At 38.0% G+C, this 27,185-nt stretch overlaps 2 protein-coding genes and 1 pseudogene across 15 annotated transcripts in view; 1 reads left to right on the top strand and 2 right to left on the bottom strand.

The window, feature by feature from the left end:
* GIN1 (gypsy retrotransposon integrase 1) overlaps positions 1-27,185 on the top strand; it is an 84,881-nt gene that overhangs the window by 31,988 nt on the left and 25,708 nt on the right. Inside the window, exons 11-12 of the mRNA XM_053225402.1 lie at positions 2,257-2,338; positions 13,928-14,102. The gene's annotated coding sequence lies outside the window, so the exon portion shown is untranslated. The remainder of the gene's footprint in view (positions 1-2,256; positions 2,339-13,927; positions 14,103-27,185) is intronic.
* The window catches only part of PAM (peptidylglycine alpha-amidating monooxygenase), a 283,688-nt gene continuing 257,407 nt past the window's right edge, over positions 905-27,185 (bottom strand). For 3 of the 14 annotated variants that reach the window (XM_027037013.2, XM_027037007.2, XM_027037098.2), the window contains 5 exons: positions 22,721-22,820; positions 20,429-20,482; positions 14,980-15,183; positions 12,024-12,080; positions 10,538-11,366 (listed from right to left, as the gene is read on the bottom strand). In XM_027037013.2, the coding sequence (XP_026892814.1) occupies positions 11,185-11,366; positions 12,024-12,080; positions 14,980-15,183; positions 20,429-20,482; positions 22,721-22,820 (597 nt within the window). In that variant the 3' untranslated portion in view covers positions 10,538-11,184. Of the gene's footprint in view, positions 1,180-10,537; positions 11,367-12,023; positions 12,081-14,979; positions 15,184-20,428; positions 20,483-22,720; positions 22,821-27,185 lie in introns of those variants that run through there. The other 11 variants (XM_027037028.2, XM_027037102.2, XM_027037064.2 and 8 more) reach the window with 6 other exon arrangements.
* On the bottom strand, positions 1,190-5,169 carry LOC128316308 (tubulin alpha-8 chain-like; annotated as a pseudogene).

Genomic DNA, 27,185 nt, shown 5'->3' with positions numbered 1-27,185 from the left:
ACAGATACTTGGACATCCTTTTGGTGACTAACAATAGCCAGAACTCTAGGATTGAAAGGGCAAAGGCAAAGAGAGGAAATGCTTAGTGAGAAATGGAATTATGGAAAAGGGTTTAACCATAAGTCTTTGTAGCCGTAGAGGAATGTATCCTCTGCCAGAACCATAACAAGTCAGAACTGTGACCAATGAGGGCTACCAGCCTCCCATCTCCTGTTACTGCCTCTCATTTGTCAGCCCTCATGAAAAGCCAGTGGCAAGGGAGCTTGGGGATGCAATTAGTGAAAATAAGCCTCAGAGGGAATAGAGCAGTAAAGGGCAGAGAATGGATTTGGGGTATTCGCTTTGAGAACAGCCAGCTAAGCCATATGATCAGAGGTAAAAAGGAAAGTTGTATAACCATCTAGTTGACAAAGTTCTGCAAAGGGCTAACTAGATAGTAAGTATTTTTAGATTTGCAGGCCACAGAACTACACATTTTGCCATTGTAGTATGAAAGCAGCCATATTGTACTTAAACAAGTCAGTGTGGCTCTTTTCCAATGAAATTGTATTTACAAAAAAAAAAAAAAAAATTGTTGGCTGAATTTGGCCTTTGAGGACAGTAGTTTGTAGACCCTGTATTTAGTAGACGGAGAAAAAATATTTGCTGAATGTTAACATCCATTTGAAATTTAAAACAACAACAATAACAAAAACCTCTTGGCAAACTCAGAAAAGCATTTCCTTATCCTGATTCAGTATATGCTGTTAAGAAAAAAAAAGCCTATAATAGGCTTTATACTTAATGAAGACAGATTTGCAAATATTCTGTGTAAGATCATGAACCAGACAAATATCACTGGTTTTAATTATTGGGGGCTCTAGCCAGTATATTAAGGCAAGAAAAAAGAAAGAAAAGTCATAACGATCAGAAAGAAACTAATTTTATTTGCAATAGAAATAATTGTCCACATAAAGAACTAATATAAATCAATATGAAAAAAATAACCTAATATAAAAATGGGCGAAAGTCTCCTACTCATAGGAGAGAAAAGTAAAAATGAATAGCTCCTGCAAATATCTTTTGTTTGCCCCTATATACCAACTTTACATTCTTCACCCCATGCTTCGTTTAGGATCCTGGCCTCAGCAGCGTTCTCATCCTCTTTGACATCCATTTGGATTCAGCCAATGGGGATACCTGGCAGAAGATCAGGAGAGGAGAGTGAAGTTGAGATATTTATTCTCCTTGATCCCTTCCTCACTCTAGCTGTTTCTTCCAACCAAAGTTTCCTGCTTCATAAGACTCTATTCCTCTAGGTTTCCAGTAACCTTTCCCTCCTCTTATCCTTTTGGATCTAGGAGTAGAAGCAGCTCTATTGCTGACAGTCTGGATTCACCTACACTCCATGAACATCTTTGTACTTAGTTCCTTTAATTATCCTAACATGTCATTTGTTCCCTCTTCAAATCCTGATACAGTTGATCAGTATATTAAAAGATGCTCAATCTCATTGATAGCCAGAAAAAAAAATGCAGATCAAAACCATTATTAAAGATGATTTAAAAACTGCCATATTGGGAATAATTAAAAATCTCAGCAAGGCTGTAGAGCAGACAATACAGTTATATATAGTTGGTGAGTGTATAAATTGATACAGCTATTTCTGAAAAACAATTTAGCATTCTATAGCAAAGCTGAAGATGCACAAGTCTATAATGCAGCATTTTGCACCAGGTGCTATGTTCATGAATGTTTATAGGAGGATTTTTTTTTTTTTGCAATAGCAAATATTAGAAACACCATAGCTATCCATCAATAGAATGGATAAATAAATTGTGGCATATTCGTACAATAGAATACTAAGTGGCAGTGAAAATGAATAAATTACAGCTACATAAAAAAAGCATGAATGAAGTCAGGAACACAATAGGGAGCAGAGAAATCAACTAACAGAAGGAGGTGACACATGAGCAAAGTTTTGAATAAAGTGAGAAAAGGAGCCATGTGTATACCTGGGGGAAGAGCATTCCAGAGAGAAGGAATAGCAAGCGCAAAGATGCTTCAGTGTTTCTGTGTCTGTGGTTTTGAGGAATAGTAAGGGGCCCAGGAGACCTAGAACAGAGTAGTAGGGAGTATAACAGAAGATCATAGATGCAAAGTGGTAGAATAAATTGTTTCAGGCCTCATATCGACTTTGTTTTTAGTCTGAGTAATATGGGAACTCACTGAAAGTATTTGAGAAAAGTGACATGATATCAATTCTTATTTTTTTAGGTAATTACTCTGGAAGCTGGATTAAGAATGGACAGAGAAAGGGCAATGGAAGACTGGTTATGAGGCTGTTGCAGTAATTGAGGTGAGAGATGATGATGGCACTGGTAGTAATGGAGGTGGTGAGAAATGGCTAATATCTGTTGTATTTTGAAAGTAAACAGGATTTGCTGACACTGGAGGTGGATGTTTAGAAGAAGAGAGAAATCTATGATGACTCTAAACTTTTTAGGCTTGCATAACTGGAAAGATGGAGTTGCCACTAAGATGAGGAAGACTAGGAGGAAGAGACTTGGGAAAGAAAAGAGAAGTTCAGTTTCAACGTGTTGAGTTTGAGATGCTTATTATACATTGAAGTAGAACTGTTGGGTAGATATTTGGATAAGAGTCTGGAATCCAGGGGATAAAAATTCAGCATTCATTTATGCACAGTTCAGAACTCTCCAGAATAAAACTTTAATTAATATGTTTCCCTTTGGAGAGGCCAAGACATTCTCTTTGCTGCACTTATAGTTGACCTGCCACATTTCTTGTTAATCACTGCTGAGGCAGCGATCCAAAGCATCTGGTGATTGATTGTACATACTCTATGGCATTATTTATATTACCTGGCAGATCAAACAGATGCTCAAGCAAGTTTTCTAGCTTTATGAATGATGGCAGCAGAGCGTTTGGCCCCCTTCCCCCTTTTGATGGATATAGCTGATGCTAACACCACATTTAAGGGACTGCAAATAAAGCTTGCAAGTTCTCAAAAATCTCATCCTCATCTGCCAGTACATACTGAATGAGACAGAGCGTTGGTCTCAGCAATAACATATTACTTTGCAATCATATAGTACTTTGTCTTTGCTGAGGAATTTACAATCCAGTGTAATTTATACAGAATATCACTTTTCCTATTTTTACCTCAATTTTCGGTTGGAAAACTGGAGAGAGAACTTTTTTTTTCCAGAAAAAGAATCAGAAATTCTTAGGAATATCTCCTATCCTACCTCACAAACTTGAGTTATTAGCCTTTAATTCTAAATCTTCCTTTGAATTCTTGTCATAACCTAAAAGTCTTAGCATAGTGTATAATTTTACTAAGATATCTATATTGCCAAGGTCATTGGGATACAGGGCTTTACTGAAGCAATATGACATTTCAGTTAACTCAGAGGAGAAAGCTGTGTTTGGCTCCATTGGCAAAGAGTTTTATTCCAACTGTGATGAAGGACTGGTCATATGTGAGTAGGGAAGATGGAATGGGCAGTGAAGGTAGTGAAGGAGCAGAAAGCTGAATGCTTTCTGTTCTCCTCCCACACATACGCAGCTCTTTCCATAGCTAGCTTCACATCTCTCCCTACTGGAAGGCCCTCTGTCTTTTAGGTTTTCAATCTCACGGACAGAGGCTCCCTGAGTTGAGAAATCTAAAGTAGGCAATAGATCTACCTGATGGTGGGATGGGGACATACAGCAAGAGGACAACACCAGGCAGAGAAATTCTGCTGTGGGACACAGACTTCCACATGCAACAGAAACATTCCGGTATCTGTGGGTCTCTCCCTAAGCAAGGAAGGCCGTGTAGCAGGAATGTCCTTGGAGAAGTGTATAGCACTGGCCTAAGCAGGACATCTATAGGGTATTTTCACAAGTGTAAAGCTAGGGAATTACTTAGTGAGGCGCTTGGTAGGGGTAGGAATGATTCAGTATTTGAAGGAGCTATGACTCAATTTTGGAAGACATGGAGGCATTTCTCCATGGCCCACCTGTGATCAGGAGTTTTCAGGCTTTGAGGATGGACGTGGTTTACTGGGTTTGAATATGATTGCGCGCGCGTGTGTGTGTGTGTGTGTGTAAAATTAACATACCATAAAATTCACTCATTTAAAGTGAAAATTCAATCATTTTTAGTATTCATAGTTATGATTTTACTCATTTAATGCAGAAACTTTAATTGTAAACAACTTGAAACCAGCCATTCTGAGGGGTAGCAGGAGAAAGCCAACTGAGAGAAATACCTGCCAGCTGCACTCTAGTATCTTCCCCCTTTTTGGCCTGTTCCTCCACAGAATCCATACCCACCTCTTCTTAATCTTTCTCCAGAGCTGCCAGGTTCTTCAGGGCCTCAGAGAACTCCCCTTCATAGATGCCTTCTCCCATATTCACTTTGCTTACATGAGATCATACTTTTGGTTCAGGAAGGCCCAGACCTCAGCCATGGCAGTGGTGTTGCACAGTATGCACATAGTCTGCTGCACTTTGACCAGGTCTCCCCTGGGGATGACAATTGGGGGGCTGGTAGTTGACCCCACTTTAAATCTAGTTGGGCAACATCCACAAGCTGGATGGTGCACTTCATCCTGATGCTGGTAATGGCTGTGTTGACATCTTTGGGACCATGTCCCAGTTACATGCTACAGACAACATATTGCTTCAGCAAGGGTCATACTTGGCAATCTGATTGCCTGGCTTGCAGGCATTGGTGATCTTGGCCACAAGCAGCTACTCATCATAGGCCTTCTTAGCTGAGATGCCTGGGGATTGGTATCCAGTGGAAAGTGGATATGGGACCAGGTTGTTTGGGAATTCTGTCAAATTCACATTCAGGGTAGTGTCAAGTTGCTGAGAGGTAATGATGGTGGACACAATCTGCCCAATCACATGAATGAGATTGGTATATATGGGCCGTTTGGTATCTAGGTTGTGTCGACATATGTCATAGATGGCTTCCTCACTGACCGTGAAGGCACAGTGAGAATGATCCAGGGTCGGGTGGGTGACCAGGAAGGAATTGTGGGGCTCCACAATGACTGTGGAAACCTGGGGGATTGGCAACTTTGAGTTTGGACTTCCTGCCATAGATTACCAAGAGCTGTTCATAAGCAGACGCACAAACCTAGAGCTGGTGCTGCCCCTGAAGCTGTGGAAGATATGCAAAACTTTGCCTCAAGTGCTCACATTAAAAAAAAAAAAATAGCCAAACAATTTCATGATTTTCTGTTCTCTGGTGACTACATTGGCAAAGAGGACATGGGTACTGTCAGTATCTATGTGACACCTGATGTTCCAGATCTTTTCGAATACCTGGATGTATGGCATGATGTAAACATAAAAACTGGATGACTAGTAGCATTTTAAGTTGTTCTTGAAGACACAGACATCATTCACTGAATAGCCCCTTTTATGAGTGCACAAATCCATGCAAATTTTTTGTTTTACCACCAGATGTCAGCCATTCACTGCACTGGTAATAACTATCCTGAAGAACTCTTGATGAGAAATCTATGTATGTGGATGTCACCTTCATCTCTCCCTCTGTCCTTTTTTTCCTCCTTCTCGCTATGACTGTCAGTCAGTCAATAATCAATTGACTTATATTTTAATTAGAATGCACATATCTCTTCTAATCTATCTAAATAATGAAAGGGAGGGGCACCTGGGTGGCTCAGTCAGTTAAGCATCTGACTTCGGCTCAGGTCATGATCTCACAGTCCGTGAGTTCGAGCCCCGCGTCGGGCTCTGTGCTGACAGCTCGGAGCCTGGAGCCCGCTTCGGATTCTGTGTCTCCCTTTCTCTCTGCCCCTCCCCTGCTCATGCTCTGTCTCTCTCTGTCTCAAAAATAAATAAAAACATTAAAAAAATTTAAAACACAAAAAAGAATAAAAATAATGAAAGGGATATATTAGATATTTTAAGAAAACTAACATGATTTAGAGTTTAAATATTATCATATACAAATGTGAAAATGACACTAAAATGTTTTTTAAACTTTGATCTGGAATTCAGGCTCTTTTCAGTCCAGGAACTTTGGGACCAATGCAATATTTTGCAGCCTTTGTTTCAGAACATACTTTCAACTGTCACCCAGAACTTTTGCTTTTTTGGAATTTTTATTAGGTACTTGTTGGTATTCTGAAATTATATTCTTATTGGAAGAGTATCAACTACATATTGAACAAACTATGCAATATTTGATTTTTAGAGAAGCCCTAAGGTGATTAAAAAGCTAATTAATTATTGAAGAACTATGCAGACTTTTTGCCCACCAACAACTTCCATTTAATTTTTTTCTATTAAATGCCTTCTTGAGTATTAACATATACCTTCTATGATCCCTGACTACAAACTTTGTCAGGTGTGTTGCTCTACTTCAATCACTGAGTTTAATCCAATGATTTTATGCTTTTTGCCCTTCAACATTGTGAGCTTTTTGAGATTTTGGGAGCTTAGCAGGTATCTATTGATAAATGAATTTTATTCTCTAAACTTAGAGTACAGCTAGCCTGTAGTGGACTGTTGGTTGCCTCCTTAACAACCATTTTCTTCTACCTCTCTTTCCTGTCTGAATTTTGTTTCAGTGTCTAGCACTTCTCTTTTGGAGCCATGAGACTTAGGGAAATTTCATCCCATCAAGCTTCATGCATGGGCATGGGTGGTATAAAAATAATCCCATTCCCTTTGCTAAGGATTAGCTCAGAAATGACCATGGCCATAAAAGGTCCAAGGAAAACTTTTCCTCACTTTCCTAACTCCTAAAAGAGTGAACTATAAAGGCTGATGGATATATCTTTGTGAATCTACTGTCATTTCTGAAGAAGAAAATACTAGTGTTACTGTGTTTCTGAATCCTTTGGGGGAGTGATATAGATATGGGGAAGGTAGGGGAGGCTCTCTCAAATTTTCAGACATCTACCAGAGATATCTTTCATATCACATAGAAAGAAAATTCTAGAGTATGAAACCAGCACAGAGGAAAACAGCTGCAGGGGAGAGAAAGAGAGTGTGTTAAGAGAGAGAGAATGAGAGAATGAGGGAGAGACAGAGAGAGACAGATCTGATGATAGTTTTTGTGTCCCTAAATCCTCTGTTATGAGATAATGAGCCAAAAAATTTTGTTCTTATTTATTTAATTATAACCCAGTGAGGTAAGAGTTTGATGGGGAAGTCTATTTAGGCATCTGAAAAAATGTCTAGAAGCTGGAAGGACAGTAAGGGCATGGCCATTTGAGAGAGAAGTCAAATGTGGCTTCTCCTTGGAGTGAGGATGATAAGGAGAGTTGGCTTCTGGGCCTTTTGCTCTATAGAGACCACATATTTGAGCAAACGGCTTTGTGTGCCTAATAATTTAAGGCTTAGCTAATCCTTGTAGGACCGTATTTCCTGTAGATGGTCCATGAAACACCTGGATCCAAATCACCAGGGGTACTTCTTAAAGATGCAGAGATCTGGGGCTCCTGGGTGGCTCAGTCAGTTAAGCTTTGATTTTGGCTCAGATCATGATCCCATGATTCATGAGATCAAGCCCCGCTTCCTGGTCCATGCTAATAGAGTGGAGCCTGCTTGGGATTCTCTCTCTCCCTCTCTCTCTCTGCCTCTCCCCCACTCACATGTGCTTTCTCTCTCTCTCAAAATAAATAAACTTTTTTTAAAAATGCAGAGGTCTAGGCTTTGCTCAATGTAGTGAATCAGAAACTCTGGGAATGGGACCAAGAGTTAGTCCTCTTACAATAAGTAGCCCCAGTTGATACTTACAGTTGCTGAAGTCTGAGAAGTATTGCTATAGGCTATATTAACTTTGACATCGACTTTGGGCTACTAAGTAGGTGACAGTCTGGGGAATAAGCCCTAAGACCAAGTCTGTGGCTTATCATTCAGCTACTTAAATACTCACTGTATATAACATTTGAATGAGAGTTTAAAGATACATGGGAATTTTGAAAAATAATATGCTGATCTAATAAACTAAGAAGATGGGGTACCTGTGTGACTCAGTTGGTTAAGCGTCCAGCTCTTGGTTTCAGTCCAGGTCATGATCTCACGGTTCATAAGTCTGAGCCCCTTGTAGGACTCCATGCTGACAGTGCAGAGCCTGCTTGGGATTCTCTCTCCTACTCTCTGCTTCTCCCTTGCTCGTGCATGCTCTCTCAAAATAAATAAAACTTAAAAAAATTAATATATTAAAAATTATAATAAACTAAGAAGAAAGCTTAGAACAAAAGATTTTATGCATATGATAATTCAGAGCCAAATCAGTGAATGACTGTTCTTTTACATCCCCCAAACAATAGTCTCTGGATAATTTAATGTAAAAAAAAAAAATCAAAGCCCAGCTGTTTCTCTTCGCCTTTTTAATAAGTCAGTTATACCTATTTTAATTATCTAATTTAAAACAATGAACAATTGAGGTATTCCAATCGTGGTACTAATGGTCAAAACAAAATACCTCAGATCCTGTCTCCTCTGTCCAAACATCTGTAAACTATAATTTATGTGCAAATATATATCTACTTGTAGTAACTGGCAAAGTTGAATAGCCAATTCTCAAAAACAATGGTTTTCAACTCTGGATGCACATTAGAATTACCTAGAGAAATTAAAAAACGTGACTTATACCAATGTCCTACTGTAAGTCAACTAAATCAGGCTCTCTGGAAGGAGTGCCTATTTTTTTTCTTAAATTCCCCAGGGGATTCTACTGTGAAGCCAGGGATGGGATCCACTTCTTGAGACGCTTCCCAGGCAGTGCATTCTCTGAGTGTCTCTGAATGAAATTCAGCTAAGAACAATAATCAATGGAGAGATTGTTTGAAGGCAATGCAGTTCATTCATTTCTAGTCTACCATCTTTAAGCCAGGTTAGTAGAATAAGGGTAGTATACTAGGACAGGTTTATAATGCCCCAGCAGATTTTCTTTTTCTGTATCTTTTTTTATAATGCCATTTGCTTATATGAGATATAAGATGTCACATGCTATATTGAGGGATTTATGTAAGAACAGACTTGCAAAATGTATTTGTCTACTCTGTGGATATTATTGAAGACTTTACTCACACATCTTGCTGCTGTCTTTCAGAATATACTTGGGAACAAGTTTTTCTGTCATAATTAGGAATTCTAAATGTTTAATGGATTTATGAATTATATAACTAATCACGTTTTATTTAATGAGCTGCTAGAAAGCTTAGAGCCAACGTCTTGGCCTGAGCAGGTGTAATAGGAACTACTCTCGTATTAATTTTTCTTTTTATCTTTGTTCCCCATTTTTATCTTTGTTCTCCATTTATCTTTTTCACCTTATCATTTATCATTTTTATTTATTTTTTGCATCCATTGAGTCATTGTAAACTGTTAGGAATAAGATTTGATGTAGGTAACATTTAAAAAAGCAGCTAATGGAGCTGATGATCAAATATTGCACCACAAAAGATGACCTTAGGGCAAGTCAACTAATTTCCTCAATGTAAGCAAACTTGAACAGCATCAAAGTCAACCTATAAAACATGTGTCTTGGCGGGGGTGGGGGGGGGGGTACTGGACTAATTCTGATGTTGAAATAAAAATATCTTACATACTGTGAACAGGCACATATACCTCAGAATAGTGTTATCATTCTATATTTACATGTTTACCAGTATGCACTGAAAGGGGCATAAAGGAGTGGGCAAAGGGAGGTAAACATATCCTTATTTGAGAAGGAAGATAAGAATAAAAAAAAAAAGGTGAAGCTTCTATTTGGGTAGGATGCCCAAATTAAGCTATACCAGGAAGGTGAATATATGGGAAGTAATAAATCTTTCAATCAGATCTTCTTTGGTGTATGAGAAGAAAAAATCTAGGTTATGTTAGATTTTTAAAAACAACATAGCTGGAAGACATTCTAATTAATATACTTTTTTTTGCAAAGCACTCTGTATTGTTTTCATGATGAGTCAATTAAATCTCTAATGTGCCACTACTAAGATGCCTGGATTGCAAATACAGGCATTTTGAAGAAAGGGTTCTAGAGTCTGATTATTACACAAAGAAAAGTGATCACGTTCTTACTAAACTGCATTGATGAATTATGAAAAAGATGTTATAAAAGTAATTCATAGTTCCTGTAAGAGATGAATATTCCCATGAATACATGGAATTGGAGTGAAATTATTCTTTAAAAAGAAAACTAGTAGTAACCTATATTGATGGGTCTATTTGCATATGTAACTTGAGACACAGGTTTCCTCTTAGCTAGATCACCTTTTATTAAATTATTTACCTCCTGATTGATACACAGGCAAAACCCTTCTTTAAATTTAAAAGAGAGCCTGGATTTACACATGTATGTAAACTCTGATACTGGTTTTTAATTTATATCAGCTACATAACAAAATATCATCTTCATTTTAATACAATACAACACATTTCTTTCTGCTGAAGACATTGGGTAGTTTTCACTATATCCGTGGTTTGTGTAATTATTACAAAAGTTGTATACAAAACCCTGCAAATATGCAAAAATTGCAAAATACACTCTGACAGCTAATGCTCTGAAAACACTTTATTACACAAATTACATTCAGATTCTGAAAATAGTGTTCTAACAGTGTAACCATCTAAAAATAAGACATCCCAAAAACACACCAACTGAAGAAAATTAAAAAACGAATTTAAATAGAGACTTTTTTTTCTTTCCCTCATTGCAATATAATGTTAGTGATTTTAAAAAAATAGGAGATTTAGCAGCTTTGTCCTGATGTAGCACAAAGTTTCTCTTTACTGCCACAGGCTGAGAATGCTGAACAGGAAAGGCACCAAAGACAGACATAGGCAATGGAAGTGCTATTGGGAAAATACTGTGTTCAAGCAGAGAATGGGGTTATTTACATCTACAGAAAAGTCTCAAAAATGTAAATGAGCAAAGCTTCCATCATTAAATTAGTAGTGTGATGGAAGAAGAGGACCATTCCTCTAGGCTATGTTCATATAAAGACAATGGCACTGTTATGAACTTTTAGGAAACTCCTCAACTAGAAACAGAAGCCAACTAAAAACAAATGAAATAAAACATGTACAGTCCCACATAGACTAGTACAGTTTACAATTAAATACGCAAAACTCTAAACGTGCTAAAGGGAAAGGAATCGGGCATTCTTGGAAAATCTCATCAACCTAAATCAAAGCCTGTCTTCAGGAGGAAGAAGGTGAGGGCGCAGGCAGAGGTGCTGAATACTCCTCTTCCGATTCACTTCCATCATCCTCCTCTTTCTCTAGGTCACTTCCCTCGGTGCTAAGACGGTCAAACCCTTTCCGGCTGTAGCCTTTCCGGCTTGCAAAGAAATTTCCGAGGTTTAAGCCTCCACTTCCCTTTCCTGGAGAAAGCACACAGTGACATAGAACTGATGGAAAGTTTGCACAAATGATTCTTGGTGTACTTGTAAATTCTTAAATGGTAAACACATTAGATATTGGGATGGGAAAGGGTAGATATTAACAACAACAACAGAAGTGAAAGAGATAACCTACAGAGTCAGAAAGATACTACTTGTACTGATTTATTAAAATATATAAGAAAAAAGCTCCCCAGGATTATGTGTTTCTGTAGGATTCTTTAAGATTCATTTCCTAGCTCCTGCTTTTTCCAGGCTCTCTGGAACTGGGATCCCTTGAGGAGCTCTTCATTTCAATGACTATATGAAAAGGTCATCTTCACTATGACAAGCACTGACATGCTGACAGGAGTGAAAGAAAATTTACTGAAGACAAATGAAGCCAGATAGATAAAAGGCAGGGGAAGAGAATTAAATATAGAAAGGCAAGGTAGAAAAAAACGAAACTGGGAAATGTGCTGCCAGCGCCACATACTTCAATTTAGTTTACGGTTTGCATTCTGCATTTAACATTGCTGTGCTGCACATGAGGAGTTTACTTTTAGAGAGAGTATGGGAATTAGATCCCTGCTCTGTAAAGGACATGAGCGTGTTGACTCTGAGCCACATGTGAAGGATTCTGAAAGGTCACAGGCATACCTCTAAGTCTTCCGAGCACTCTTCCTGAACTTGCCTCAAGTTTGTGTTCAGAATCTGCTAGAAAAAGATGGCACATTTCAAAATGAGTCCCAGTCACCCTCCTCAACCATGGGCTCAACTTTCAATACCGAATCAGAGGTTCATAAATGATTAAAAACAAGGCGTGGGTTTGTCTGTAAGCAATTCTAAGGGGGAAAAAAGGCGATATATTATTGTGATGTATCTGAGGGCCAGAGCTGGGTTCGACTTCAGTGCTGTGCAGTCTCAATAAATTACTTCTTTGAGCCTCAGTTTTCTCATTGGAGAAAAGAGGGATCAATGATAATTCCTACCCATCTGCAAGGGTTAGATGGGATACTGCATGTGATGTGCTTAGAACAGTGCCTGGTAGCTACACAGTAAATGCTCAATAAATATTAGTTATTTTTATTAGGACAAAATTAAATTACCAGGAGTTTGTAACAACTTGGGAAGCTTTGGTTATTATAAATTAGGAGTTTTGTCTCAGGCTTTAATCTTTCTATTAAGCACAGTACATGTTGTGCTTGAGACAGCCTTGAATTCACGTACATCATTTCTTCTTTGTGTAGGACTTAAGTGAAGGCAAGGACCTGAAACACTGAATAATTTCAGTCATAAAAGTGACCCAAACTCTCCCTTGGAGCTTCCCATCTTCCTGATGGATGGACTTTCTTTATGGGGAGGCAGAACTCCCAATGGACTTATTTTTCCCTTTGCTCTGTACCTGTCTGTACTTTTTGTCCTGACTTCCCCTAAGGGCTACTCCCCTAAGGGCTGTAGACAGGGAAGTGAGGCTTGGGGTTCTCCTATGAAGCCTCTAACCAGGAGTAGAGGCAGCCTCGAGGAAAAAGCTAGCAAGCAGATGGCAGAGGAAAGGTAGAAGAGTGGGTGTGGAGAAAAATAGGCAAGAAGGGAAGAATCTGATTAAGACTGTTAGAGAGCCAACAGATTAGATTATAAGTTCTATAAGGATGCAGGACAGCCTTTATTTAGCTGGCTTTGTATTCCCTGTGCCTACCACAGTGTCTGATGTGGAAGTGACATGCAATAAGTATGTGTTGAATAAATGGAAGGTCTTTTATGAGGGTTACTAAAAACTCATTAATTGGACAAGATCTATCCAGAACAAATGCTGAAAAAAGGTGACAGGCTGATCTACTTTTAGAATTAAATGTATTATATGGAACCATATAAAACTGCAATATTTCTGTTGAATATTTCTATATGAATAAAGGTAATTTCATATGGTCTGACTTCGGTCTCTGCCTTCCCAACACACTCCTGTAAATTCAGTATTCTGTAACAGTGATGTGTCACACGTGCTTACCGGTGAACAGGAGAGACCAAACCTTCTTAACTCCCCAGCTACTACTCCTTCCAGTGTGGTTGAATACCACCATTCCTGCTGCCTGGTCCCAGCCCCTCGTGTTCCTGATGCTCTGCGTATTTATCACTGCACTTACCACCCTCTGTTGTTACCTTTATATACAGTCCTCTCTTTTTTTATGTTTCATCTATTCTGTGAGCTCCACTTATTTATTCAGTCATTTCCCCAACAACTATTTATCAAACCCCTAGTGCCAGGAACTGTGACTGTGCTGAGGATACATAAGTAAACAAGTCAACATGTAAGATTTTTGCTCTTTTGAAGCTTCCATCTAACTCCATGAAGACAACGACTATGTTTATCTTTGCTCCTGCTTACCACAGTTCCATACCCTTAACAGGGGCTCAAAAGAAGTTCTTTTTGAAGAGTTAATTGTATTTTTGAGAGCTTTATCAATTGCAGATGAACAGCAAACCAAAGTCCTAGAAAAATTCCCTTTCACAACTAATTAAATGGAATCCTCTGTTCTTTGTTTCTGTGTGCTTTTCTGTGTCAGGGCTTTGCCGTGGGCACTGAATCCCTGCCATGGTCGCCTTGGCCTGAAATAGAATCAGATGCTACTTCTTGATCGAATGCTGCCTCCCACCCTGGCCCACAGATTCCTTCCCTGACACAGTTGTAGACTCTTGCCTTAGGACCTGGGAAGCCAGCCAAGGGACTGCTCCTGGGAGGTAAGAATCATGGGCTGTATTATTTGTTTATTTGAATGTCCTGAAAGGAACACAGCTCCTCTTCCTACACTATGATAATGATCTGATAAAATACTGATTCCAACACTGGACCCTGCCTTGTTTGGTGAAGGAAGGCTGATGTCCCAAATTGTGACTATTTAAAAGCGACTGAATGATGTATTGTAGGAATAAATAGTTGATTTCCTGAGAAAGTTGAGGTTTAAGATAAGTATCTTTTATGACTTATGACTTCTATTACTGTATTACCAATGACTGTTTTTCACAATCATTGGTGGTGTTACTTGAGCACTTACCTGGTGGCAGATACTGTTGATAAATGCTTTATGTTTATTATTTCCCTTAATCTTCACACAACCTTGTGAGTATTTTATCCCTACTTTATAGATGAGGAAACTGTGGCTTGGAGAGACTAAGTAACTTGCCCAAGGTCATGTAGCTAGGAGCTAAAGCCAGGACTAGCAGGGGAAATATATAACTCCCAAAGAATGGACCTAGGTATTTTGAGGCCTGGGCCTGTTTCTAACAGCAAGGATCTCCTCCTTCCTGACCCTAATTTATAGTGACTACATATCTACACAATTTCATATGGAGACATTAACTGGGCTTATGCCAATTGCTAAAAGGCAGTATTAAAAGTTATATTTTAATCTAACTATCTAAATTTCTGAAGCTTCAGATACTTTTTCTATGGTGATGCTAACTATAAACAATATTTGGAACATAAACAATAATATCCAAAAAGGCAGAGAGCATTTAGAAAAAACACTGAAAAAAATCACAACCAAACTTTGGGGATACTTAGGCCAAACACTCTTTCAAAGGTAGGTTCCAAGTTCAAGGGGCTCATTTTACTTGCCTCCAAAGGCCTTTGATTTTTTCCACCGAATAAATAAGGCAATGGCCAGCAGGACAACCACCGGAATAACCAGAAGGGTTGTAATGAGAACAATGGGCACTCCAAAGCCCGGCTCTTTGATCAGTTTCTGTTTCTCTTGCATCTTCTGCAACTCTGTGGAGGCCGGTTTGTTCTCCATTTTGTTTTCAACAACTGCCTCGGATTCTTCAGGGAAAGAAGAGTTCACAATATTCAACTGACTCAAAGATTACAAAACCCAACCACCCACCCCTACCCAGTCAAATCAACAACTGCTCATAAAGAACTTGTTGAGTTCCGTGCATGTGGGGTTCACATTTCAATATCTGAATCTACCAAGCTAGCAGCACGTATTGTGATTAGTAATATCCACCCAATGGTTTTGTACCTTTAAGTTGGTTTTCTTTGATCCTACCCTTTATTCCCCATAATTCCACAAAACAAATATCCTCCTTTTGCATTTTTTTCAAAGTTAAAATTAATAGGCAGTATGGCGCAGGCAAAGAATTGGTGTGCATACTACAGTCAAATGAATCTAGACTGAAATCCTAGTTCTCCTATATAAATTAGCTGTGTAACTTTGGGCAAGTTACTTACATAATCTGGGCCTTAGTAACCTCATCTGTAGAACTATGATGATAAACAAACAAACAAACAAAACACCTCCTTCATAAAATTGTTGAGTGTGAATGTTTATCATAGAGATGGTGTTTAATAAGCATGTTTCCCTGTATCATTAGTTTATGAATCTTGTTAATGTTCAATGAGTTATTGGCACATCGCATGCACAGTGACACACATTTATTCTAGGATTTCAAACTGGAAAAAGAACTGTGTCCTTTTCAGGTTCTTTTAAACAGTTCCTAGTAAGCCGTAAGTATACACAGAAGCACTGTATGTATGATTCTGTGTATGATGAAAATAGAACAATTCTCTGGTATTGACTGGTACTGGGTAGATAACAGGCCTAAAGTACTGTTTGGGAAATGATTCAACTGGACCATATAAACTGCTTCAGGTATCTTAACAACTACTGACTTGAAGGTTGAGCCTTCCAACATTCTTGCCCTCCAGAAGCACATATGTGTGCTTGTACAAAAACCCTAGTGTGCAAAGTCTAGAAGTTACTATCATCTTTGCCAAAATGCTCACAAGATTTCTGGAACTTCAGTTTCTTGGTGCGATGTAGAGTGTATCATATGGCCTCATGGAAATTTTGACAAAATGGCAGGAATAGCTGGTTCAACACAATCAGGAAAATCTTTGGTTAATGTTTAATATGTGTTCACATGCTTAGTAGCTTGCTGGACAATTCCCCAGGGAAGGATTTCTCAAATTACTTAAGACACTATAAGCTTTTTGCTTATAAGCTTTTTGCAGCTTTTTCCTTCAATGTTCTGAGCCGGCCTCCTTCATGATCTCAATGAAACCTACTGAGCACTTGTACTGTTACAGGCAATGTTCTCATTTAATCATTACACCAAGCCTATGAGTAGGCATTGTTAGTATCACCATTTTACAGATGGCCCCATAGTCTTCATTTCCTTCTCTGTACTATGGTTAAGGGGAAACCATTATTTCAATTTTTTGTCCACCAGAGTGGCTCTTTGAAACTTCAGCAGGAGAGAAGGAAAGGGATTGGTTCGTAGATCTAGATGGCTCCAATTTAACCTGTCTGGATCTCAGTTTCCAAGAGGAATATAAGTGTGATTCTTACTTTTCCTGATCACTAATTGTTACATCTTTTTCTTCATTACTATAGGAGAGATAGGCAAATTGTTCTGTTTTACTTAAATTCCTTCTATATTTAAGCAGGAAAATAACAATAAATAGAAGACAAGATTAAAAAACAGACCAAATATACAGATTGGTAGTCAAAAATTTGTTGCCTTGAAAGAAGGATTTGTTTCTATTTGAAGGTGACTATAACCAGAATAATTACATAGCATTTTCTATCATTTAGTGGGTTTACTGGCACCAGAGACAATGGCTGTACCAGCTCATTTTCAGTTCCCTTTTTATAAAGGCAGAGCTAGGAGTGAGCTCCAGTAAAAGGAAACAAGAACTGTGAAGTAGGTGACAGACTAACAGAATCAGTTTAGCATTCACAGAGAGTATGCTGAGAATGAGGTAATAACCTCACTAAGGTATACACACTACACTTGAGAAATTCTTGATGTCCACATTCCCTTTGGTAATCTGAGTGCATCTACTAAAAATACACAAACATTCTAACTTTTGAACCTGCTGAAGTATGTTTAGATTTTAAAAAATACTCTATATCTTAAAGAAAGAGGATAAATTTAAATTTCCCAGTAAAAAAATATATATATATTGTTCTTTCTCAGGAACTTTTATAAGTGGAATAAAAAGTCTAAAAAATAGTTATGATTTAAGGATTTAAGGAATTTCAAAACAGTAACAATTCAAATTCTGCCACTTTTATTCTTTATCCTAAATTCTTTAACTGAAAATTAAATTCTTTAATTTGGAGCATCCCTGATGAAGGAGCAGTGAAGAAGCTCCAATATTATCCAGAACCTGGGGCTTCTGGAAGAGAGGGGCTGCCTCATGTGACAGTTTTCTATCATGTACGATGCCAGATGTATTGCATTTTAAACAAAAATGTCTTCAAACAAGCTCTTCTGGCATCCCTATACATACTTGGAAATAAATATAATTTTGAAAAGCTGACATACAGGAAGTTTTTTCCCTTCTTTAAAGCCCTGAGTTTAGAAAGGGAGGCTAGGTGCATTCTTGTGTGAGCTCACACACTCAAGCATGAACATGTTTCTTTCCCCTTGAGAGAGGGGAGAAGCCCAGAGACCTCTTGGAATTGGAATAACTCGGACAGTAAAGGAGAGACATTCTTAATACAGCAATACAGCAATTATTACCCAGTTTATTACAGACAGAACTGACGACTGAAGGTTTTAGATGGCATACTAGCAAGTAACAGGAAAAGTGCAGATAGCACCAATGAGATTACTCTCTCCTTTCTTTTTATTACTATTTTTTTAATGCAGTGTGTTTCCCCTATAATATGTTGTTCTCCATAAGGCCTAAGATGCTAGCTGCCCTAGAGAGTTTCTTTCTATGTTATTGAGACTGATTCACTATCATCATCTTTTATTTGGGGAGCTAGGGGTAAAGGCTATGATTTTGACATCTTTTATCCCTAGCAACTTTATTTGAAAGTGCTTTTCCTAAGTTTCTTGTCATCACACATTCTCTTACCTGTGCAACTCCCTGTGAACACAGCACTGGTTCTGAAACCCTGTTATTACTCATCAGTTATATGACCATTCACAGTGGGGATGAAAGTCATCAGAGGTTACTCAAATTTGGAAATTTATACAGCAGCTAAATCTGGGATGATGTTTCTCCCTCTCTTTTGTAAGGGATGGTTTAAATTAAGTTTTCAGATTTTGATAAAAGACAAACTTTTGGAGATTCAGCATGCTTTATACTCCTTTGTGTAATAAGGAAATAATCTTAAAAAAAGAAAGGTTTAATGAGAGTCATATGAATCCAACAGAGGACTAGAAGAACTTCATTTGAGTTTGGGTATTTGAGTTTAGGTATTCCTATTAAAATGTGAATGTCATGACAAGATAGTTCAATGACATTTACTATTTGAACTCCTGTGTTCCGCCACAAAGCTGGGAGGTTTTCTGAATTCATTCAGTGGTGTGCACAGAGGAAAGAGGAAATGGTGTGGGGAGAGCGCTCACTGTTCATCCTTCATTGGCCAGGCAAGAAGAGATCAGTGTGGATGCGCTGTTCTCAACAATCCAAATACTATAATCTAGGATTTTTATTTTATTTTATTTTTGGTGGAACTTATTTAAACAGAAGTGGCTTGAGGCCACTGTGTAATCCCAGAGATTTCAGAGTAAATACAACCGTCCCCAACCTATAGCTCTTGGAAGAATTTATGGTAAATGAATTGGTGGTATTCATTTCTCCTCAGTAGTACAGGAATAGTGGTTAACAGCACAGACTTCAGTGGCAAATAAACTGTGGTTTAACCCCGGCTCTATCACTTAGTAGTAATTCTGATCTTCGATTTCCTCATGTGTAAAATGGGGATAATACCAAATTATCACATGGCTGGTGTAAGGAATTAATTTAGTAATTTTTGTATTGTTCATTGTTTGTGCTCCATGAATGATAGCTATTATTAATAATAATATACTTATTCCAGGGAAAACAACTCACCAATAATTCTGTATGTAACAATCATAGAAAAATAAAGGATCAGGAACTCTTCAATATGAGTGTGGTATCAATGCCACCCAGTAGAGTAACCTGTGTTGAATCTCTATAAATGCCAAACATTTGCTATTTATTTTATAATATTATCTTACCCCTTTCAACCTTGAGTTGGCTATATTCTCTTATCTGCCTATATAAAATCCCTAAGCTCCCTCTTGGTTCTTGCTTCTTTGTATCTTTTTCCATCTGCTTTCATGAGAAAGGAAAACAAGTAAGCCTAGGGTTAAGTCTGAATATCTAGGTGAATCATTTATAAAGCAACTAATAATGAATTCACTTTGCTTTTTAAACATTGGGAGCACCCTATATTGAGTTCTTAATTTTACATGACCATGTCAAAACCCTGAAGATAGTATAACATGTACAAATATAAACTGATCCTAGGAAAGGGAGAGAATAATTTGACTAGGATTTCGAATTAAACCAGTGGTTGCTTAACAGTAGCTAAATTCCATTTCCCATTCCTGATAGTATGTACCAAAGCTATACTTATTTGTGTATATGCATATGCGTGTGCGTGCACACACACACACACACACACACACACACACACACACACACACTCTCTCTCTCTCTCCCTCTCTCCCTCTCTCCCCTTATAGGTTATAAGTCTTTTGAAGTCAGGCACAGTTACATTTCCCTTAAACCAATTATAGCCCCTTATACATAGATGGCCCTCAGTAAATTTTGGGGCGATTGGTGCTAAGATTGGAGCTTAGGGAACAGCTCATCTTGTCAGGCCCCTATAACAGAAACTCACCAAAGATATGTTTTTCACTCATTTAGACTACAGCCCATTATGGAAGGCCTTTTCCAGTATACTGGATGGTATTTTTCTGCTTGTCTGAGGCTAATGTACTTCTAAAAGTGGCTGACTTACTTTTTTTTCCTCTTTGAATGTCTTTGGCCCGCTTGTTCAGAATCACTTTCTATCACTTGAAATCAGTGAATTTGAGCTCATTATTACCAGTCCATTTAACAGAGAAAACAGTAGCAACATGCAGGTTTAAAGGCTCAGTACATAGTAGAAGTTATGGATGATTTACCGGATTATATTTTTAGTCTGATATTTTTTAATGTGCAATCAAGAGCCATAAAATAATTCAGCACAAATAGTCTTGGGTTTCACAGTCATAAGAGGAATCTGACCAACCTTTGATTTCCTGGACCTCAATGCCAGCCTTTTTTACTGATCGATGTTCCATTTCTGTAAATAGCACAGCAAAGGAAAAAGAAAATCAAAATCTCCAAAAAAGATTTGAAAACTTAATTTTGACATTAATTTTACTTAGCAGCAAATATTTTCTCACTTCGTCAAATGTAATATCATATTACAGAAGAGTTTTAAGACAAACCACTAATTTGGTGCCAGGCCCATGAATCCTGGATACAGTCTCCTAGGGAAAGCTGAAATATTTCTAAGCTCTTCATATTCAAAATAAGATTTTCCTTGTGGAGTTCATAATGAATGTATTTTTGAAATATCAAGTGGTTCTGTTTTTATATGGACATGGACTGATGACTAACTCTGCCATGTTTGATTACCAGTATTCTAGCTACATAAGTAGATTTCACTAGTTAAATAGTAGAATGCAAAGACAGGGGACATTTGTTTAGCCTCTGATGGCAGTCTTACTGTTCCAAAAGTACTGTTTTCGAGATTTATTATTCAGTTGCATTCTGGACTCCAGAGAGCGTTTTTCTCTTTCAAAGCTGAATGCTTATTGCAGAGCTTCTCAACCAAGCGATTGTCAAAACCACTTGGAAGCCTTTCCAAAATACACATATTGTCACCCTCTTCTTTCTATAGATCTTGAGTAGGATCTGGCCATGTGTTTTGAAAGCCCTCCTCACCGTGACTTGGATATGCATCTCTGTTGAGTACTGACCACTAGGATGGTATCAAGACCCTCAGACCAGAATCTTAATGAGTTCAAGTATCATATTCCTGTCTGCAAAATGAAGATACTGTCTAGATTTCTGAGGTCTTTTCTATCTTGAAAGCTATTCATTTTTTTTCTTTTTTTTAATCTGGAAAAGCCTGGATTTAGTCTTGGAATTGGGAATTATCCATCTATTTACTTTCCTGTCTGCCCACACGTTCTGGTTCCTCTTTGAGGAGGCAGGTGGTGGGAGAGCCACACTTACAAGGGGAATGTAAGGCTACTGCTGGAGTAGAACAGTCCACAGACATCTCTGTGCCCTCAACTCTAACTGGGTCCTTATTACAAAACAGCCAAAGCTACTCAAAGGACAATTCTGAAGATAGCAGTTATCAAATTTACTTGGGTCCCAAGATCTGTATGCTCAACAATTAAAGTTTTTGGACTCTTGATATTACTTCTCTTTCTTATAACTTACTTCTTTTCTTTGTTGTAATTTTCACTCTTCCTTGTTATAATTAGTATTTATCTTCATTAATTCCAAATGACCTTATTATCTATTTAAAATTGCTTGTTGCGGTTCCTGATACCTCAGCTTTACTGTCTTCCATTCTTTAATTCTTTTCTTTAACCCTATCTTCTCCTATTGTTTCTACCCTGCCTTTTTTTTTTTTTTTTTTGTGAGAGAGAGAGAGAGAGAGAGAGTGCGAGTGGGGGAGAGGGACAGAGGGAGAGAGAGAGAATCTTAAGCAGGCTCCACACTCAGCATGGAGCCTGACGTGGTGCTCGATCCTATGACCCAGGGATTATGACTGACCTGAAATCAAAAGTCAGACACTCAATCGACTGAGCCACCCAGGTGCCCTGGACCCTGTTTAATTGAGAAACTTGTTTTTAGTATGATGTCAGAGGCTAGGTTAGTATACTTTTCAAGAATTAGAAATAATGTCCAAATTGCCATTAGAAAATCACCAAAAGTAGCTGGCTTGATCCTAATGGGGAAACTCTTCTGTCCCCAGACATAATTTTGAGTTATGTGAAACAACAGTTCAGTATTCTGAACAAGCTGAAGTCTAAAGGAGAAAATGCAGTGCTTCCTGCCTGGGATACTATGTGTCTGACACAGATGTGCTGGTGCTCCTAGGTGCTCGGCAGCTACCGAGAGCTGAAGAGCCACATGGGAAGTGACACCAGGGTGGAAGCCAGTAGCTCCTCTGCTTTGCCAAAGCCATCATCTCCCTCTGGAACTAACTTGGAATTAACATTGGCTTTCCAATGTAACAGACATTACTCCAGGCATCAAGAATTTCCTGTGGAGTATCTGTGGAAACAAGGGGATAACTGCCAGGAAAAAAAAAAAAAAAAAGGTGTTTCTCTCTACTTTTTAAAAATCAGCTTAATCCCTGGAATGAAACCAAACAGGTCGTTTAACAACTGCCAATTATGCTTTGATTTCCTTCTCCTATCAATAAAAAGAGAAGGGAATGCAAATATTTTTTTCACATGCTCTTAAGCGATGCAACTGAGGGAAAACAAGGACAATAATACTCTAAAAATCATACTTTCAGTCAGGGTGAACTTCCACACAGTGTTGGTGTGAGCGTCTCCAACATACACAGTCCCATCTTCTGACGCAGCAATATCGTGAGGCATGTCAAAGTGCTGCCAGAATAAAAATGAGGGTGGTGAGTCTACACTTGAATTCTTCATGAAAAGGCAGAAAAACAAAGCAAAGCACACAACAAAGCAAGAAGCCTATGAATCAAACCAAACAACCTATAATTCTGTCAAAGCAACTCTAGGCCAAGAAGAAGCATTCACTCATTCACCAGGCACCGACTCTGCCACCTCGGGAAATGCCAAGGGACCCTCACCACTGACTTTCAAACCTTTTAAAAGTGAGCATTTATAGGAAGATTAATTTTTTACAGTTTTGTTTACTTGCTGTTACATTAGCCACCTATTTAGTTATATTTATTTCTGCCTCCATGTTTCTTTCTTCTTTTAATCACTATCACATTTGCCTGTTTTAATTTACACAAGTAAAAAAAGACTGAGTATTAATTTCTGTTATTGCTCCCATCAAGCTACCTACCATATGCTACCTGACAAGCTGTTTCTACGTTACTGATAAGAGGAGTCATTTCAAAGTTTCAGGGCATTCAGTCTGAATGCATCCAAGGTGATACGCAGCAAATGTGGGGTTTGCTTACTCTGAAGCCCAGTATTTGTAGTATTTTCAGTCAGCAAAAGGAAACAAATAGAGTGCTTCCTGCAAGTACTTCCTGTTTTTTGTTTTTTTTTACCTATTTCAATATTCAGTGGTTTAATGTTTTTCTTCATGACATAGTTCCATTTCAAATCATTGCCATCTCAGTCATGAGGACATGAGACAGGGGAGCACTTTCTGTGACTTTCCTAAGGCCACTAAACTAGTTCCTGGAAAAGCAGCCTTAAAATGTTGTGCTGCTGCCATTTCTGTCTGGCTACTGAAGCTTTCGGAGGTGCCACGTGTCCACCAGCTGGTAGGACATGGATGATTTTTTTCACCTTTGAGGTCAGTAGGCCTGAGTATACAGTTCTCAGAAATATGACCGGTGCGTGTGAACAGGAGCATTATCCTGACTGTGGTCTTATCAGACAAGATCTGCCCACTTCAGTTTGCTGAGTACAAAGGGCACCAATGAGGCAAACTACTGTTCCTAGCTCACTTTAGGCAGGCAGAATACATACTGTGGAGATACTATTGTACTTTGAGAATCATCAACAATTTGTCACACTGAAAAGAAACATGAGACAGCCATGCCAAGGAGGCTCATTCCTTCATACTATCAAATGAGCTGTGACAAATGCACATGAGAAGAACAGAAAGCCAGAAATCAAAATGTTGCCTTGTTGAAATCTCACAAGCCAGTCATTAAATGTTCATCTTTATTTTGGGTTCAGCTAATACGTGGCAACAGACTTGTAAATTCTAGGCAGTTCCTCTTCTGTACCAAAATATGTTCTTAGAAACTGCTTTGCAAAGCATATGGTTGTAAAGTGCTGCATATTTTCTGATAGGAAAAATAATATAAATAGGTGAGGGGGAAATGTGTGAACTTGTCATTAGCTAAGGACTTTGCTTTAAATAAATCACAATATGTCATCAATTCCATGCTACAATAACAATAAACTTCTATCTCTGGTTCTCAAGCTGATCCAGGGAGCCAGGGGTTCTGTTGGAGATACTCTGAGGCCATTGGAGGGGCTGTGGGGGGAGAAATAGTGGATAGGACTTCGGGACCTCTATTCCTACTGCAATCAGAAGCACTCAACTGTAATTTCTTTAATGAACTATTCTGTTTCGTGTTATCTGAAACAGAAAATCATGTTGTAAGCTTTAGGATTTCAGAGTTGAATGGATTTAAAGACCTTCCACTCTAGGCTTTGTAAACTTTTCTGAGGTTTCTCCTCTCTTCTCTTGAGGTACCCCTCCCTAGCAAAGTAACACTGACAAGAAAGAATGACAGCATCCTCCTGGGGCATCTGATGACAGAGCCCAGGGCAATCAACCTGCTCTCAAAATCTTGTATTCTGTCTTAAAACTGCATAAGGGATTTGTGTTCTCTGTATAGTTATGTTTTCTTTAACATGAAATAATGTTTAAACTTACTTAATATGAAGTAAAATAGTTCTCTAAGAAGTTGCACCGAGTTATGTTGTAGTTTAATATATTCCATTGGTATATGGATGGGAATTAAAAGGTTAAAACACATTTTAGGGTCTAAAGACTTGTGTTTATGACCCAGGTGTGCTACTTACTCTGTAGCTTTGGATAAGTAATTTCACTTGTGTGAAATTTTGAGTTCAAATCCTATCAAATACTGTAATTTTAATCTCCATTGTTAAGGTTAGAGAAACAACATAAATATAGGCTGGTTTTTGTTTTCTGTTTTTGTTTTTTTTTTTTTTCCTTTTCTTTTCTTTTGGCTTGGAGTGGCAGGGATCCATTCCATTCCAGCCTGAAGAGTGTGTGTGCAACCAGATGTTAGGGACCTTAGGCTTTCTTGTGATAATGGGGGTAAGAAAGTGGAAGGTAACTGTGTATCTTTTGCCCTGATCTTTATTGTCCTACGGTCTGAGCCTCCCTGCATAGACATAAAATGAAGCTCATACATTCGGGCATAAACTTTTCTAAAGAATGTAACAGAAGAGAGAACTGAAGTACATGGGGAAATATGTGGTGGACAGGCACAAACAGGTACACATTATGCAAAACCTGACTTTTGATTTGAAAGAAGAATCTCTTCATACTTAGGAATCAGAGTACCATATGGTTTCCTTCACCCAAATTTAATCTTTGTGATGATAATGTGATTAAATGGGAATTCTGAGAGATTCATCAACTGATGTTAGTTTACAGAGTCAACACAGAACAAATTTCTACATTTTGTTGTAAGTCCTGTTTATTGAAAGGAAAAGCAAATTTCACCTTGGAGTTAGACTCTTTTTAAGTTTGCTATACTGACTTACGACTTACATCTTGTGACCTATTCATTGTTGAATGTCTGATGAACGCTAATGTTTAGGCATAATGCTTTCTAAGATTTTCATTCATGGCTGTTCATATTTTTATGAGAATAAGGCTCATGTAGAATTTAGCTTCTTGCTTAGCCTATAGTTTTGCTTTCTAGATGTATATATGAATTAAAAGTTAATGTCCTGGTTGATGCAGTATATTATATTAGCATTAAAAGAACAATCAAGGCAAACACTGTACTAATACAAAGTGAAGACATGAAAGAAAGTTAAGTCTCTTATTTTATCAATAGATATGAGGAAGTTAACTCAAAGGGGCAAAACAATGAATATCAGATAATCAGTAAGGATCTGCAACACTGCTGAAGTAAAATAGGTATTATCAATGTAATGAATTTCTTTCTGAAGGGTACTATGATTGGATATTTGATTCCGTATAGCTTTTCAGGTAAAATACGGTGAAAAGTCCTTAGAAATTTAGGAAAAGTAAGGAATTTGTACTACAATCTTTAGTTCAGATTCAGTTTGGTTCAACTCAGATCCTGTAACTTTAGCTAAAACTCCATTTGAGGGAGAGGCTATGTAGGCTATGTCCTGTTCTGTTCACCACCATATCCTTAGTTATCTAACATGGTGTATGACAGAGTAGGGAGTTAATAAATATCTCTAGGATAAATAAATCCCAGACTAGCTGTCAGTACTCTCACAGACATATTTCTCAAATATTGAGACACTTTAAAGTTTGTTTTTTTTTTTAATCTAGCAAATTTGGTATTTTAAAGAATACTGTAAGAATTATGAGTATGGTGATAGTTTGTCCAGTGCTTTATGGCAACTGCATTTTGATCCAAGTAAAGCCAGTAAACATTTACATGTTTTGAAAAATAACTCTTATTAGCAGCATTTTGGCAGGCTGAATTTTTTTTCTTTTACTTAAAATTTAAATCCAGGTTAGTTAACATATGGTGTAATAATGTTCCATCACTTACATCTAACACCCACTGCTCATCCCAACAAGTGCCCCGTCTAATGCCCATCACCCATTTAGCCCATCCCCCTACCCTACACCCCTCCAGCAACTCTTAGTTTGTTCTCTGTATTTAAGAGTCTCTTATGGTTTGTCTCCCTCTCTGTTTTCATCTTATTTTTCCTTCCCTTCCCCTATATTCATCTGTTTTGTTTCTTAAATTCCACATATGAGTAAAATCATATAATATTTATCTTTCTCTAACTTCTCTTAGCATAATATACTCTAGTTCCATCCATGTTGTTGCAAATGGCAAGATTTCATTCTTTTTGATTGACAAGTAATATTCCATTATGTATATATATACTACATCTTCTTTATCCATTTGTCAGTCGATGGGCATTTAGGCTCTTTCTTTAATTTCGCTACTGTCGATAGCGAGCAGGCTGAATTTTCTAAAATTGATGTGCTGCCACAAGTACATCTAGAAGTTTATATCAACAATCTGATCATTCAGGCAGTCATACTGAAGAGAAAGT

Source organism: Acinonyx jubatus, chromosome A1, assembly GCF_027475565.1.
Source record: "Acinonyx jubatus isolate Ajub_Pintada_27869175 chromosome A1, VMU_Ajub_asm_v1.0, whole genome shotgun sequence".
NCBI lineage: Eukaryota > Metazoa > Chordata > Mammalia > Carnivora > Felidae > Acinonyx > Acinonyx jubatus.
Note: the sequence above shows the minus strand (reverse complement) of the source record. Positions and strands in the feature narration are given on the sequence as shown.